Raw genomic sequence first — 16,571 nt, forward strand, 5'->3', positions numbered from 1 at the left:
GTTAATCAGAAATAAACAGTTTTCTTTCCATCTGGGGTTGATTTAACCTCTTGGTGATTTAGTTTTCTTATGTAAGAATAGGAATATTTACCAGCACCCAAAGTCTAGGAGACTCTCTAATGTCAAAGAAGAAAAGAACTTTAAGAAATGGCTCATTTCACCTTCTTAAGTGATAAAAATTATGACCTCAGATGCTTAAGTGACTTGTTCAGGGTTGCAAACTTCAATTTATGAGCTTGGTGAAGAATATTCTGATAAAGATTGGAGTAGAATTCTCTAAAAGGACATATATATTTGTTTATATTAAAGATATTTAATAACATTTCTTCTTAGGAAGCACACAATAACACTGAAAGAACTTTCTATTAGTCTTCTGAGGTTGATGGCTTCAGAAATAAAGGTGAGAAAATTAGAGGCAAAGACACATCCTTGATTTAATATCTTAAGTATGCTATGGTCTCAGTGCTCGTGTTCTCTCAAATTTGTATATTGACACTAATCCCCCAGGAGGGACCTTTGGGAGGTAATTAAGCCATAAAAATAAAGCCCTTATATAAGTGTTCTTATTGAAAGTACCCTTATAAAAGAGGCCTGGAAGAGCTCCCTTACCTCCCTCTGCCACATAAGGATATAGCAAGAAGTTGACAGTCTGAAACCTGGAAGAGGTTACTAGACTCAACTATTCTGGCACCTGATCTTGGACTTCCAGATTCCAGAATTGTGAGCAATAAATTCCTGCTGCTTATAAACTCACAGTTTTTGGCATTTTTACTATAGCTGCCCAAATGGGCTAAGACAAACATTGATAACATGCTTTAGGAAAGGGCAGAGTTTAATAGAGGATTCAAGCATGGGAGGATAAAATTTAATTCATATGATGTGTTTTTGTTAATAAAAGAATTTCTATATGTAGAAGAATATTGTACCTTTTTAATTTCAGATTTCAAATTACAAGGGTTACTCTGCTGGCTGAAGAGGGATTTCTTGAATCTCTCTATAATCCTTCTTTTCAAGTTGTGGTGCAAAGCTGGAGGAAGCTGCATAAAATGAGAAAATTATAATAAGCATGTCATTAACAATGCATAGCTGACTCTCAAGAAGCATTTGTGATGGTAACAATACTCATTCAATAGGACTAAAGAAGAATTTTAAATTTTGCTCCAAATAGCATGATTTGATACTACAATTTTTCAGTCTACAATCCAGAAAAAATATTTTACTGTGTTTTCTTTCAAAAGGTTACTTCTAATTATATTACTGTTCTTTCATTTTATTGATGTTATTTTTCACAGAACTAAACTACATATTAGTTGCACATATAAACTGAATTTTGTAAATAACAGACTTACAAGGAAAGATGTATTCTATGAAAGAAGAAAGAGAGAAATGAATATGTATACATCAGGGCTCAGTCAGGATGAATTAGATTTAATAAATAAGTAGTAGGAAGCCACTGTTCGGGGTAGAGAAGGGAAAGTATCATGAGAAGCACTGTTTAGAGTTGGTAACTCCCTACTGTTACCCACCAGAAGCTTCCACCTCCCTGAGTCAAACACCGCAAGGCAGAGCTGGTGCACAGCGTTTCAGGCGCGGCCCAGCGCGGTTCTGTCCATCAAAGGGAAGGGTGGCAGTCTTCCCTGACATGCCTTATTGTCCGCTACAGCGCCAGTGCGTCCTTGAAAAGTGACTTACCCTGGTTCTGGCAACTAAATTGATATGCCTCTAGTTAACTTAGAATTGCTTTTACTACTCCTGATGGCTTGAATTGACTTTCATAAAACCTTTCTTGCATAAGTCAATATTCAGTCAACTAAAGATTCACATACGGGGCATCACAAGGGACAGTACCCTATCTTTAAAGTTTTTGTGAAGAATTAAAGTTTTTGCACAGAATGGTAACTCATGCATAGTCTAACTGCAGATGACATAAGTACAGGTAAATATATATATATATTATAATACTAAGGATGAAATGACTACTACCTATAATTTGTATGTGCCAGGCACTACTGTTCTCTTTTGTGGGCATTAGCTCACTTTTTTTCTTGACAATAAACTTATAAATCAGGAACTATTCTATAGGTGAGTAAGTCAGACTTTAAATAACACCCAAGACACTTTCTGAGTCTCCCAGCTCTACTTTTGCTTGAGAGCAAACACCACCATCACTAGCATTACACTAGTATAACACTTTACAAACATTTCACATACTGTATTTCCCTTATCTCATAGTCCCATAGGCCACCTGAATGATGAAACTGAGTCTAGAAGAGAGAATGACTCCCTCAACATCACAAGTCTAAAAGTGTGGTTTTTGTTTGTTTTCATCATTCCAAAGTAACAGAAGGAAAAAATAAAACCTTGTATGTTTATATAGTAGGTTTCCTCAAACATAATATATGGATTCTTTCTGAGGAACTATATCCTCTAGTGTCTCCAAAAAATACATTGGCAGACCATCAGTAGTGAGAGGGTAACAGGCAGGAAGGCCAAGGGTCTCCAAATGGAGGAAATAGGGTGCAAGCATCAGATATTTTTCTCTTAAAATTCTGTGTTGCCATGACAATACCTGGTTCCACCTTAACTTAACTTTTTTCTAACCTTGAGCTAACCAATGCGTTTTTCTTATGGAAATGCTTTTCTTAAGCTATGTTAATGTATTATATATTTGCTTTGGAATTTGCCTTTCTTCAAAATAGTTTCAACTAGACTAACTTTTTTTCTTTTCTCAAACCTTGGGCTGATAATAGCTCAACAAACCAGTATTCATATCAATTGTTCCATGTCTAGGGGATGACACACCTAGTGCCATTCTATCTCAAAAATGCATATTGTGGGAGAGGGGCCTGGAGAAACTCCATCAGCCTTGAGGTGTCTCTCTTATCTGATTAACAGCTTCCTAACAGACATTCAGAAAACGAAGATCATGGCATCCGGTCCCATCACTTCAAGGGAAATAGATGGGGAAACAGTGGAAACAGTGTCAGACTTTATTTTTGGGGGCTCCAAAATCACTGCAGATGGTGACTGCAGCCATGAAATTAAAAGATGCTTACTCCTTGGAAGGAAACTTATGACCAACCTAGACAGCATATTGAAAAGCAGAGACATTACTTTGCCAACAAAGGTCCATCTAGTCAAGGCTATGGTTTTTCCTGTGGTCATGTATGGATGTGAGAGTTGGACTGTGAAGAAGGCTGAGCGCCGAAGAACTGATGCTTTTCAACTGTGGTGTTGGAAAAGACTCTTGAGAGTCTCCTGGACTGCAAGGAGATCCAACAAGTCCATTCTGAAGGAGATCAGCCCTGGGATTTCTTTGGAAGGACTGATGCTAAAGCTGAAACTCCAGCACTTTGGCCACCTCATGCGAAGCGCTGACTCATTGGAAAAGACTCTGATGCTAGGTGGGATTGGGGGCAGGAGGAGAAGGGGATGACAGAGGATGAGATGGCCGGATGGTATCGCGGGAGTTGGTGATGGACAAGGAGGCCTGGCGTGCTGCGATTCATGGGGTCACAAAGAGTCAGATACAACTGAGCGACTGAACTAAACTGAACTGAACAGACATAAAACATCTGGCTAAAGACCAGCAGGGGGGCACTCTTTCTGCCCCCTTCTGATATCTATGTCAGAAGCTTTCTCTATCTCTTTTATACTTTGATAAAACTTTATTACACAAAAGCTCTGATCAAGCCTTGTCACTGGCCCTGGATTGAATTCCTCTCTTCCAGAGACCAAGAATCCTGGCATCTTTCATGGCTCAACAACAACCTTTCAGTAGCCCACAGGATCTGCTTTGATAGTGACTCAAATAATATCTTTCCTATCGAAAAAAAGTGATTTGACATATTATTGTTTAAAAGGAGATTTCAGTAAATGCTAAACTGTTCAGCATATCATCAAAATAAATACACAGAATGTAAAATTCTCTTGTTGTTGTTGCTCAGTCACTCAGTCATGTCTGACTCTTTGTGACCACATGGACTGAAGCACTATCTGGGCTTCCTTGTCTTTCAATATCTCCCAGAGCTTGCTCAAACCCATGTCCATTGAGTTGATGATACCATCCAACCATCTTATCTTCTGTTGCCCCCTTCTCTTCTTGCTCTCAATCTTTCCCAGCATCTGGGGCTTTTCCAATGAGTTGGCTCTTTGCATCAGTGGCCAAAGTATTGGAGTTTCAGCTTCATCATGAGTCCTTCCAATGAATATTCAGGGTTGATTTCCTTTTGGATTGACTGGTTTGATCTCCTTGCTGTCCAAGGGACTTTCAAGAGTCTTCTCTGGCACTACAGTTCGAAAGCATCAATTCTTCAGCACTCAGCATTCTTTATGGTCCAACTCTCACATCTGTACATGACTACTGGAAAAACCATAGCTTTGACTATGTTGGCTTTTGTTGGAAAACTTATGTATCTGCTTTTTAATACACTGTCTAGGTTTGTCATAGCTTTTCTTCCAAGGAGCAAGCATCTTGTCATTTCATGGCTGCAGGCTCATCCATCATGATTGTGGACCCCAAAATAAAGCCTGTCATGGTTTCCATTTTTTCCCCATCTATTTGCCTTAAGAGTTTACAAACCCTGAAAACCTGAGTCCACTTGAGAAACACAGATTTGCCCTAAATTCTATTTAATCTGTCACCCTTGCCCCTAGGAATCAGAAGATCCAGATGAGAGGGTACAGATGGATCTAACTTCATCCATCACCACTGCTGGAAAAAAACAGTATGTTGCCCTGATGACAGTTAGTCCTGCATTTTCCATCTGAGGACAGCTCATTGCTATTCCTGACCACATCTCTGTATTCTTCTGGCAACAAGTATTGTTGCTAAGATGACAATCTAAAGGAGCTCCAACCAAACTAACAGTCTACTCTCTAGGAGACAGATGTTCCATTTTTAAAAAGTTGCAATATGCTAATTTTCAAAGTATTTATTTAACACAACAATCAAATTTTAACTATAGAGTTAAATCCAAACTTACATTGGCTGCAAAGTTTCTACCTAAGCAATAACACATGAAGACTCCTGCTAACATATGTATTTCAGTCACCTTAATTGCTCAAAGATCAATTTTGGTTTTCAGCAATGGAAGTGAACCACTGATTTCATTCTCAGCTCACTGGTCTTAAGATTACTATCTCATTTTTGATGAAAACAGATGAAAAATCACTGGAGGCAGGATAAGGATTCTAACATTGTGTCTCTAAAAATAGCTGCTTTTAGATTGTTTCCACAGATTTGTCTCCATGGAAATTGGGTAGGAAATGTCACCACCAGCCAAAAGTAAGCAGTTTCCCATTTAAAGTCACTTGTTGGTTGTCAGAAGGGACCTGGCTCTGCAATTCAGAGTGCTATCACAGCATAAGTCTGTGAGAGTTTGAGAGCCTAGTATATAAATACATGAACAAGAAGGGTTTTTTGTTTTGCTTTGTCAATTCAGTTTTACTTTCAGAAGTTTTCCTTTGCCATTACCAGAGGGGAAAAACTGATCCTGGTCTTCAACCTTTGGTGAATATGCGAATGTAATGTTTAGCCTTTTATTTATCTCCTTTATTTGAAAGGCATTAAGTTTGGTGAGCACTGTAATTTAGTTTCCCAAAGAGTAATCATTCCTTACTATGTACAAAGTCATAAACTTTAAAGAATTCTGGAAGTACATTTTTACAATCACCATGGTTATATCTGAACTTGCAGCAAGGAATGGCATTTTGCCAAAAATATGAAATAATTTGTTATGCTGGAAGTGTAAAAGCATAATAATTAGGTGTTAATAATTGTTTCATTCTTGCTTTAAAATACTTTGGAATCCAGTAAAGAAATAAAATATATCCATTTATTTATTTTTTTTAACCATGAAATTTGATTTTTTTTTTGTACTTTACAATATAGTTAGTTTGGTTTTGCCATACATCAACATGAATCTGCCACAGGTGTAAATGTGTTCCCCATCCTGAACCCCCCTCTTTCCTCCCTCCCCATACCATCCCTCTGGGTCATCCCAGTGCACCAGCCCCGGGCATCCTGTATCATGTATTGAACCTGGACTGGCGATTTGTTCCACATATGATATTATACATGTTTCGATGCCATTCTCCCAAATCATCCCACCCTCACCCTCTCCCACAGAGTCCAAAAGACTGTTCTATACATCTATGTCTCTTTTGCTGTCTCGCATACAAGGTTATCATTACCATCTTTCTAAATTCCATATATATGCATTAGTATACTGTATTGGTGTTTTTCTTTCTGACTTCACTCTGTATAATAGGCTTCAGTTTCATCCACCTCATTAGCAATGATTCAAATGTATTCTTTTTAATGTCAGACTAATACTCCATTGTGTATATGTACCACAGCTTTCTTATCCATTCATCTGCTGATGGACATCTAGGTTGCTTCCATGTCCTGGCTATTATAAACAGTGCTGCAATGAACATTGGGGTACACGTGTCTCTTTCAATTCTGTTTTCCTTGGTGTGTATACCCAGCAGTGGGATTGCTGTGTTGTATGGCAGTTCTATTTCCAGTTTTTTAAGGAATCTCCACACTGTTCTCCATAGTGGCTGTACTAGTTTGCATTCCCACCAACAGTGTAAGAGGGTTCCCTTTTCTCCACACCCTCTCCACCATTTATTGCTTGTAGACTTTTGGACAGCAACCATTCTGACTGGCGTGAAATGGCACCTCATTGTGGTTTTGATTTGCATTTCTCTGATAATGAGTGATGTTGAGCATCTTTTCATGTGCTTGTTAGCCATCTGTATGTCTTATTTGGAGAAATATCTGTTTAGGTCTTTGGCCCATTTTTTGATTGGGTCATTTATTTTGATGGAATTGAGCTGCAGGAGTTGCTTGCATACTTTTGAGATTAATTCTTCGTCAGTTGCTTCATTTGCTATTATTTTCTCCCATTCTGAAGAGTGTCTTTTCACCTTGCTTATAGTTTCTTTTGTTGTGCAGAAGCTTTTCATTTTAATTAAGTCCCATTTGTTTATTTTTGCTTTTATTTCCAATATTCTGGGAGCGTGGGTCATAGAGGATCCTGCTGTGATTTATGTCGGAGAGTGTTTTGCCTATGCTCTCCTCTAGGAGTTTTATAGTTTCTAGTCTCACATTTAGATTAATCCATTTTGAGTTTATTTTGTGTATGGTATTAGAAAGTGTTCTAGTTTCATTCTTTTACAAGTGGTTGACCAGTTTTCCCAGCACCACTTGTTAAAGAGATTGTCTTTTCTCCACTGTATATTCTTGGCTCCTTTGTCAAAGATAAGGTGTCCATAGGTGCATGGGTTTATCGCTGGGCTTTCTATTTTGTTCCATTGATCTATATTTCTGTCTTTGTGTCAGTACCATACTGTCTTGATAATTGTGGCTTTGTAGTAGAGCCTGAAGTCAGGCAGGTTGATTCCTCCAGGTCCATTCTTCTTTCTCAAGATTGCTTTGGCTATTTGAGGTTTTTGTATTTCCGTACAAATTGTGAAATTATTTGTTCTAGCTCTGTGAAAAATACCGTTGGTAGCTTGATAGGGATTGCATTGAATCTACAGATTGCTTTGGGTAGTATACTCATTTTCACTATATTGATTCTTCTGATCCATGAACACAGTATATTTCTCCATCTATTAGTGTCCTCTTTGATTTCTTTCACCAGTGTTTTATAGTTTTATACATATATATAGGTCTTTTGTTTCTTTAGGTAGATATATTCCTAAGTATTTTATTCTTTTCATCGAAATGGTGAATGGAATTGTTTCCTTAATTTCTCTATTTTCTCATTGTTGGTGTATAGGAATGCAAGGGATTTCTGTGTGTTGATTTTATATCCTGCAACTTTACTATATTCATTGATTAGCTCTAGTAATTTTCTGGTGGAGTCTTTAGGGTTTTCTATGTAGAGGATCATGTCATCTGCAAATAGTGAGAGTTTTACTTCTTCTTTTCTAATATGGATTCCTTTTATTTCTTTTTCTGCTCTGATTGCTGTGGCCAAAACTTCCAAAACTATATTGAATAGTAGTGGTGAGACTGGGCACCCTTGCCTTGTTCCTGACTTCAGGGGAAATGCTTTCAATTTTTCACCATTGAGGATAATGTTTGCTGTGGGTTTGTCATATATACTTTTATTATGTTGAGGTATGTTCCTTCTATTCCTGCTTTCTGGAGAGTTTTTATCATAAATGGATGTTGAATTTTGTCAAAGGCTTTCTCTGCATCTATTGAGATAATCATATGGCTTTTATTTTTCCATTTGTTAATGTGGTGTATTACATTGACTGATTTGCAGATATTGAAGATTCCTTGCATCCATGGGATAAAACCCACTTGGTCACGATGTATGATCTTTTTAATGTGTTGTTGGATTCTGATTGCTAGAATTTTGTTAAGGATTTTTGCATCTATGTTCATCAGTGATATTGGCCTGTAGTTTTTTCTTTTTTTGTGGCATCTTCGTCAGGTTTTGGTATTAGGGTGATGGTGGCCTCATAGAATGAGTTTGGAAGTTTACCTTCCTCTGCAATTTTCTGGAAGAGTTTGAGTAGGATAGGTGTTAGCTTGTCTCTAAATTTTTGGTGGAATTCAGCTATGAAGCCGTCTGGACCTGGGCTTTTGTTTGCTGGAAGATTTCTGATTACAGTTTCAATTTCGGTGCTTGTGATGGGTCTATTAAGATTTTCTGTCTCTTCCTGGTTCAGTTTTGGAAAGTTGTACTTTTCTAAGAATTTGTCCATTTCTTCCAAGTTGTCCTGTCTTGATCATTTTTATATATTAATAATAAAAAACCTTTAAAGGTTTCATTATTTTTTATTTTTATTATTAATATATAAAAATGATCAAGACAGACATATAGAAATTAAATTTCAAAGGATATTTCTCTTAATTTGGTAGTGAATTGTTAAGGTAACCAAAAAGCTATTTGAAGTTATTTCCATAACACTACAGTTAAAAATGCTTCCCCACATATTTATATCAGTATTTAAATGGAAATGTGTTTTTGAATATAATACCTTTACTCAATAGAGATATGGCAGAGTATATTTTGATTTATTAACCAATTTTCTTGCCCCTTCACCTACTTTCATTCAATCAGGTAGACAGTTTTGTAGGGTTGCATAAGGGAAAGGTTGTAGGCAGAAAATGGAGGAAAAAGTAATCAACTTTAGACTCTTAAGTCTCAAAAGGGTGGCCCTCAGGGTAACTGGAAAGAATACCAGATTTAGTTTAAAAGTGAACCAACCAAAAAATCCATAAAAAACAATTCAAACATGATAGATAAGAGCCAGGTACTCTCCAGGATGGGCAGAAGTCAAAGGAGGAACAGTGAGAAGCTGGAGGTTGGCAGGTTCCAAATAAGGGAGCCCCTCATAAAGCCCCCAGGCTAACTGTGCCCGTTGTCAGTTTGTTTACTCTCACTTCCAAATCCACCTTCTCCGCCCTGTTTGTGATACTGAAACATATGTCCCTTGTCAGCTGGCTGGATGTTCAGATCTATCAGCAGAGGGCGCTAGTAGAGGATTCAGCCTGTCTTTCTGGTTCCAGTGATGCTCCTCCCTTACCTTAGTTCGGCAGCATTGAATGGTCAGCAGGGAAGGGAACTTCAAGTGGTGCTAACCCTCAGCCAAATTCAGTGGCACCAACCCTGCAACCAGCTTTCTGAAGAGTTCCATGGAGCAGAACCTACCTCTGGCACCTCACCTGGTTCCACGGAGGGCAGTTCCTAGCATGTTATCCTTACATGCTGCTTTCCAGCAGGTCCAAAGCACAGAACCTCAGAATATTTCTCTGGTTTTTCCAGTAAGGTCTGAACCTCAGCCCAGGATAGGGTGTCCTCTTTCATTTTGTTCCTTTCTTGGGTGCTCTTCCTTAGCCCTATAAATAGTGACTTCCCTATCTGCTCTTATGGTCTTTAAATTTCTCTTCCCCTCCTCAGTAGACGCTGCTGCTAAGTCACATTAGTTGTGTCTGATTCCCCGCAACCACATGGACTGTAGCCCACCAGGCTCCTCCGTCCATGGGATTTCCCAGGCAAGAGTACTGGAGTGGGTTGCCGTTGCCTTCTCCACCTCAATAGATGATACCCTGTTATTATGAGTAATTCTTATATAAGTATTTAAGTGAAACTGTCCCTGTTGAAATCATTGTGGTTTCTGTTCCCTTTTCTGTTCTCTCTTCTATGAAAAGAGTCTTTTCATAGACTCTTAATGAAACAGATTTGGTTCCAGGATTGTCCAGGAGGAGCCACACAGATGGTATTTGAAAACTGGTTTGATTGTACCCTTGGAACTAAGCCCACTGATGGGTTATTTGCCAAGAGGACACAAGATGCTAGTGATCCATGGCATGCAGTACTGCTGCAGTTCATCACAGTCATCTGGGTGAAGAGCCAACTGAAGGGAGCACCCTGGAAGCCTGAGCGACTGCTACATTTGATGATCAGGCAGTATGAAGACCACACGGATGGGGAGGTAGGTGGGTCCTTCAGATGTACTGCAGCACTTACAGAGACAATGACAGGCTTGGGTCCTTTAACTGTCAGCTCAAATCATAGTCTAAGAGCCAGAAAGATTCCATGACAGCCCTAATAGAATGTACTTCTTGCTACCACAGCACTGGTATAGCTAATAATCAAACAGGAATCTAATTGAGTAGATTGCTGAGTTACAGTGTCAGCTGAATGCTCATTTCACCAAATTTCTCATGCAAAAGGCACAAAAAAAAAATTAGAATACTAAAACTCCAAGTAGGGACATGTTGTTGGACCCAGATAAAACTGACTATCTTGAAACTCAACTCACTCTGAGCTATCATTGCCAGCGGAAGTAGCTTTAAACCCTGCATCTGAGAAGACAAGCCTTCTTTTGCTTCAAAACTCTATACTAACCTCACCTAGGACAAATGAGGGCTAATATTTTTAAAAGAGATACTCATTCCTCTTAAGACCCACAATAGTGAGCTTTAAGTCAAGAACAAGGGTCATATCTCATATGACCCATCTCATATCATATTTCCTCTTTGGTAATGATGTGTACCAATTCCCCTGGATATGGTATGATCCAGGGAAATATGATCCAGGGAAACTGGTACACATCATTACCAAAGAGGTAATAGCTTATACATTTAAAAAAAAAAAAAACTGCAAGATTTTGTTATTCCATATTAGTAGCAACCCAGAGAACATGCACAGGAGTGGATTCTAAGAGTGTCTCAAAGAGTTCTTCGGCAATATTAGCACCAAACTTGTACTTAAGATGAAAAGGAAATAAAAAGCTGGCACACTGACCTGAGTGATGTAGATGACTTTGTGCAGCTGGATTAGGATCTGCTGAATAGGATCACTGATCTGACGTACCTTCCTCTGTGACACAGCAATTCCTGCAGATGCTGTGGATAAAAAAATCTGCAGTTAGTGAAGACCCTGGTTTTCCCCTTCAAACACCATATTAATGGAAAAATGGGGTAAAATTCAGGGGGAAAAAAACAATTAAAGCAAAAACCCTCATCCTGCCAATGAAACATTATGTAGAGAGTTTGTAACACTTCAATATGTTATGATATTGGATGCATAATTCCTTCCTTCTACTTCTCAGACCCCTGAGTAACATGATGATGTTACTGATAACATCTGGAAGACTATTTACCACTTGGAAAATTTGCTTGCAATTACACCAGGCTGCCACTAGCAGTCAGTGGTGTCTTGTATACTGTGTCCACTGAAAAGGTAGGCATCAGATATGTGCAGTTAAGAGACTATCACACTTTAAAATTTGTAATTCATTATAGCAAATAAAACTAATTTTATTAAAACTACCAAAATGCAAATACTGAATAGGTAATCTTACAGAGCAAACAAAAAAAACTAATAAATTATAATTTGTAATATAATCAAGGGTTTGAAAATTGTTATGAATTATAATTTTCACCTCCCTTCGGGTATCAATAAGAGACATTTATAATGTATTCTGAATTCTCATCATAGAGCCACATCACTTTCACAGTCCTAGGCTAGCTTGGTGCCAAACTGCATATAAGCCACTTTCCCAGATTCACGTGTCATAGGCACAAGTCCCACTCTTAACTTCAAGGAATGTAAAGCTATTTAAAAGAAAGGCCTCAACCTCCATGTTAGTCACAGGTCCCCTCTGCCTCCTCTCAACCTCAGATCCACAACGGAAGAAAGACCAGATAGGTGGATGTATACTATCCTCTCTCCCATCTTCCTGTTCTTTCCCTGCCTTGCTACAACCTGTAGCATGCTTTCTAAAATAATGCTTTTCTTCCCAAATTCTCATTTTTAAAGAAAAGTTCCAAAGACCTTCTTTTTTTACCTCAATGAAACCTTGAGTAGATGAAATTAAATGTGAACACAATCATTGCTTTAGCAACAGCTAAGATTTTGAAAAATGATTCTTATATAAGTGCTTTCTTAGAAGGCTTACATATTTTACCCTAAAAATTTATTTTCGAAACATTTATAGAGAAAATTTAATGTGGCCATTAAAAGATTCAATTTGTCTTACAATTAGCATATGAAAGTGTATATTTAGGAAACTACAAAAAAAAGAAAATATTCTTTTTCTTATGGGTGCTTTTACTGTGTTGAGAAATTCACACAAGAAATCATCTAGTTCTAATCCATCTACATATAATACCATTTAAATGTTTGAAATTTAAAGGATCTACCTCCTCTAGGAACTATGTCTAACTTCTTGTAAACATGAGTTACTTGACCTTTCAGATGAGGCTTAATAAATTACCCTTTAGTGTAAAAATGTGAAGATAAACCAGAAAGAATTAAGGTAGTTCTGAAATAGAAAACAGAGAACTGGGCATATCTGCTTCAGCCTGCAGAGATGGCCAAGTATACATACATTATATTTTCTACAGTAATGTTTCTTTGCAGAAATAATTATTCTTTTAAAATAATTTTTTTATTTTTTATAGTTTTATTTTTTAATTAATTTATTTTTTATTGAAGGATAATTGCTTTACAGAATTTTGCTGTTTTCTGTCAAACCTCAACATGAATCAGCCATAGGTATACATATATCCCCTCCCTTTTGAACCTCCCTCCTATCTCCCTCCCCACACCACCCCTGTAATTACTTGTTTGTCTAGACTGATATCTAAAACTTATGTAGTTTAGTTGATGTTTTATATCTGTGGCCATATATATAAAACAGAAATAGTTAGCTAGAATGCCTGCCTTCTGTACTACTCAATATGCAGTGCAACAATTTTTCTTTAAGACCCTTGGCCACTACTCTCTCAATCCCAGTAATTCCTTGAGTTTTGAAAATAGCTTTGATTTCTTACTCTCTAAAAAGTACAGTTTAAAATGTATATATACAGATGCCTATTATAAAATAGGCAGACAAATGTGCAATAACCTAAGTAATCACAGAAGAGACTCTAGAACCCCTGGGACCACCGTCCATCAGCCTTCTCCCCAGAGGCAACCTCTGATACCAGCTTGGTGCGTTGCCTTTCAGTTACTTTTCTATTTACATATTTCAGTGTGCACCTTCAGAGCAATATTTTTCAAACTATGGTTGAGTCCTGAATCAGTTTAATGAGCCAGGACCAGCTTTTGCAAAGTGGAAAGGAATGGCACAGAATAAAACAGGATAGAAAAATGTCAGAGTACTGCATGTAGTAAGGGTTCACTCAGTCTAGATATGAAATGTGTGCCTTCCTGAGGATCATTTCCAAAAAAAAACACTTTGAAAGCTACTATTGTAGAAAATCTATAGTGCTACCTCATGCTTTCTTTCCCTCTTTTTAAATAAATGGTGACACATTGTAAGTCTGGTTACAATTTTTATTCTGTCTTGGAGATTATTTCTTATCAAATATAGTTATATAATTTCTTATCAATTATAGCTCATTTTTAATGACCACCATTGAACAGTACTACATGTTCTGCATGCATGTTCTGTATGCATGCATACACTTCTGTCTTGATAGGGACTTAGTTTTCTTTCAACTTATTATGATGGTAAATGATGCTGCAGTGAATATATGTGTTCATACAGTGAATATATGTGTGTGTGCCTCACTGTGCATAGTGCAAGAGGTCTTTTAGTGTAAATGAGAAATTAAGTAGCTGGGCCCTTTGATACATATATTTGCAATTTTAACAAATACATGTTAAAGGAGCTGAATCAATTTGCACTCTAACCAGAAGAGAATCCACTTTTCTATCCCTTGATCAACACTATAGTCAAACTTTTCAATTTTACCATTGTGATTTTGTTTTGTTTTGTGTTTATCTCAATGCTGATGAGGTGCTGCACTTCTTTGGTGAATTTTCTGTTTCCCAAGTTTCTTTTTTCTTATTGATTTGTATATGCCCTTTACATTGTCTGAATACTAATCCTTTCACTGTATTTTATATGTTATAAGTATTTTCCCCTAATCTGTTACTTCTGTTCAGTTTAAAGGGCAATTCCCAACCCCATCACCTAGACTAAAGACAGTCTCTCAAGGATATCTGCTGCTGTTATGCCATGACAAGTCAGGATTGCATGACCAGTTCAGCACTCTGGGTGCTCTGGCAGGGTTACTGAGATGTGAGTGATCACATGGGTTAGGACTGGGGAGAAGAAATAAATTTAAGGTTCATAATGATGGGAGTCTGACTATAACACTTGCAAACCCTCTTGATTTCCTGAACAACTTCAGCTAATCCTAGGTAGGATAGTTTTTATTCCTCCTTTTCTACCTTATCAAATCATCACTGTTTTTTATATTCCCTATCCCAAAATATGTAGCCATTAGTAATTTTAGGAAAACAAAAATAATAAAAATCCAAATATATATCTTTAAAATTTTTATTCATTAGACATTAATAACTACCAACTTCATGGCAAACGTTAGTCATATAAAGCATCCTCCCTGTCTTTCAGATTAGCACGCTGAAAATACTATACTTAACTATTCACCAAAAATATAACACATATTTATATTGACAATTTTATTAAAAGAAATTTCCCTTAAAAAGAGATCATAGGTGGAATTCCCTGGTGGTTCAGTGGTTAGGAATCTATGTTCTGTCAAGGGCCTGGGTTTGTTCCCTGGTTGGGGAACTAAGATCCTGCATGCTACAGAATGTGGCCAGGAAAAAAAAAAAAAAAGATGCCATATAAACTGATCTTATGTCAATGTCAGTCATGCATAGTATGTTCATGATTCATACCTATATACTTCCTGCTGCAAAAGATAGAAAGCATTTGGTCTCATTAAAATTTAAATAAAATCAAAGTTTAAATTGGAACACCATTCCTTTTATGGTTTTATTAAAATAGGGAGCTGAATTAGTGTTTTAAAACTCAGGAGGAAACCACAAAATTCATTATAAGTGGCAATTTACTTAAAATGCCAAACAATAATATTTGCTAGCTCACTGTGTGGTGGACATGACACTGAACAGCTAAGTCTCCCCTCTGAGGTGGTGGTAGGAGGACCTGGAGAGGTGCTGGCAAGGGTTTCACACATGTCGTCTCATGTGGTCCTCGTAACTGTTCTGAACGGTGTCCTCATTTTACAGATAACTGAAATTAAGAAGAGTGTCCAACCAAGCCTGAAGAACTGGGACCTGCAATTAGATGGGCCCTAACTCTACACTTACTCAACTCTCCTAACTTGTTACCAGGAGACCATGAAACCATGGACCACGTAACCTAACACGTATGCTCCTTCCCACACCTGAAATACTACTTCTTTTCTTAAAAGGAGCTGCTATTTCTAACACGTTCTCATTGTACCTTTTAACATTTAATGGATCAAATATTTTTTAAAAGCAAGTACATGTAATAAATTGGAAACATTATGTCTTCATACCCTGTGCAGTGCACTATATCTGGTTTATTATCTCATGACACATTACAATAGTGAAGTTAGGGGCCCACTCCCAGTCCAGTCTACTGAAGTCACAATTCACAGCACAAGCTCTGAACCTCTTAGTTACTACAAAATGATCAAGAGATGGACTACACATATTCCCCAATTGACCAAGACATTGTATACTATTTTTCTGAATTTTCTCTGCTAAGAATCAGGGATTTTTGAACAACAGGGGAAGGGAAAGTTTACAGCAGGAGCTCCCTGAAAAAGTAAAAAAAAAAAAAAAAAAAGAACTATATATATATATATATATATATATATATATATATATATATATATATATATTAGGGCAGAGCCAAGATTACTGAGAGGGAAGACATGGAGTTTCTGTTGCCCTACAACTAGGATACTCACAAGATGCTGGTGGGGGGCCTCTGAAAACCAGACAGATGGGAGGAACCCACTAAGCAATCAGGTAGTATGTGAACGGGAGCAAAGAGGGGAGGAAAAGTGGAGGCCAGACAGGACTAGTGTGGCTGAGGAGTGACTGGGAGCACCCAGAGAGGCATGCTTGCCTCCAGGATGTTAACAGGGAGTAGAAAGGACCTTCAGAGGTTGTAGGATGAGGAGGGGGGAATGTGCTTGGCATTCCCTCCTGCCCACTTGGCCCCAGGGAGCTTGCACAGGCTTCAAGCCTGGTCCTATGCCCTTCAGGGACCTCTCTGCC

General features: G+C 37.7%; 1 protein-coding gene across 7 annotated transcripts in view; it reads right to left on the reverse strand.

Moving 5' to 3' along the window:
- The window catches only part of NEK10 (NIMA related kinase 10), a 267,626-nt gene that overhangs the window by 34,531 nt on the left and 216,524 nt on the right, over positions 1 to 16,571 (reverse strand). For all 7 annotated transcript variants that reach the window (XR_015150824.1, XM_086365568.1, XM_086365564.1 and 4 more), the window contains 2 exons: positions 11,283 to 11,383; positions 927 to 1,037 (listed from right to left, as the gene is read on the reverse strand). Coding sequence is in view for 6 of the 7 variants with exons in the window: in XM_086365568.1 (XP_086221694.1) it covers positions 927 to 1,037; positions 11,283 to 11,383 (212 nt within the window). In the remaining variant the exon portion in view is untranslated. The remainder of the gene's footprint in view (positions 1 to 926; positions 1,038 to 11,282; positions 11,384 to 16,571) is intronic.

The sequence above is a fragment of the Bos grunniens genome, chromosome 22 (assembly GCF_055505025.1).
Source record: "Bos grunniens cultivar Pamir isolate PY7600 chromosome 22, Bosgru_T2T1.0, whole genome shotgun sequence".
In the NCBI taxonomy this organism is placed as follows: domain Eukaryota; kingdom Metazoa; phylum Chordata; class Mammalia; order Artiodactyla; family Bovidae; genus Bos; species Bos grunniens.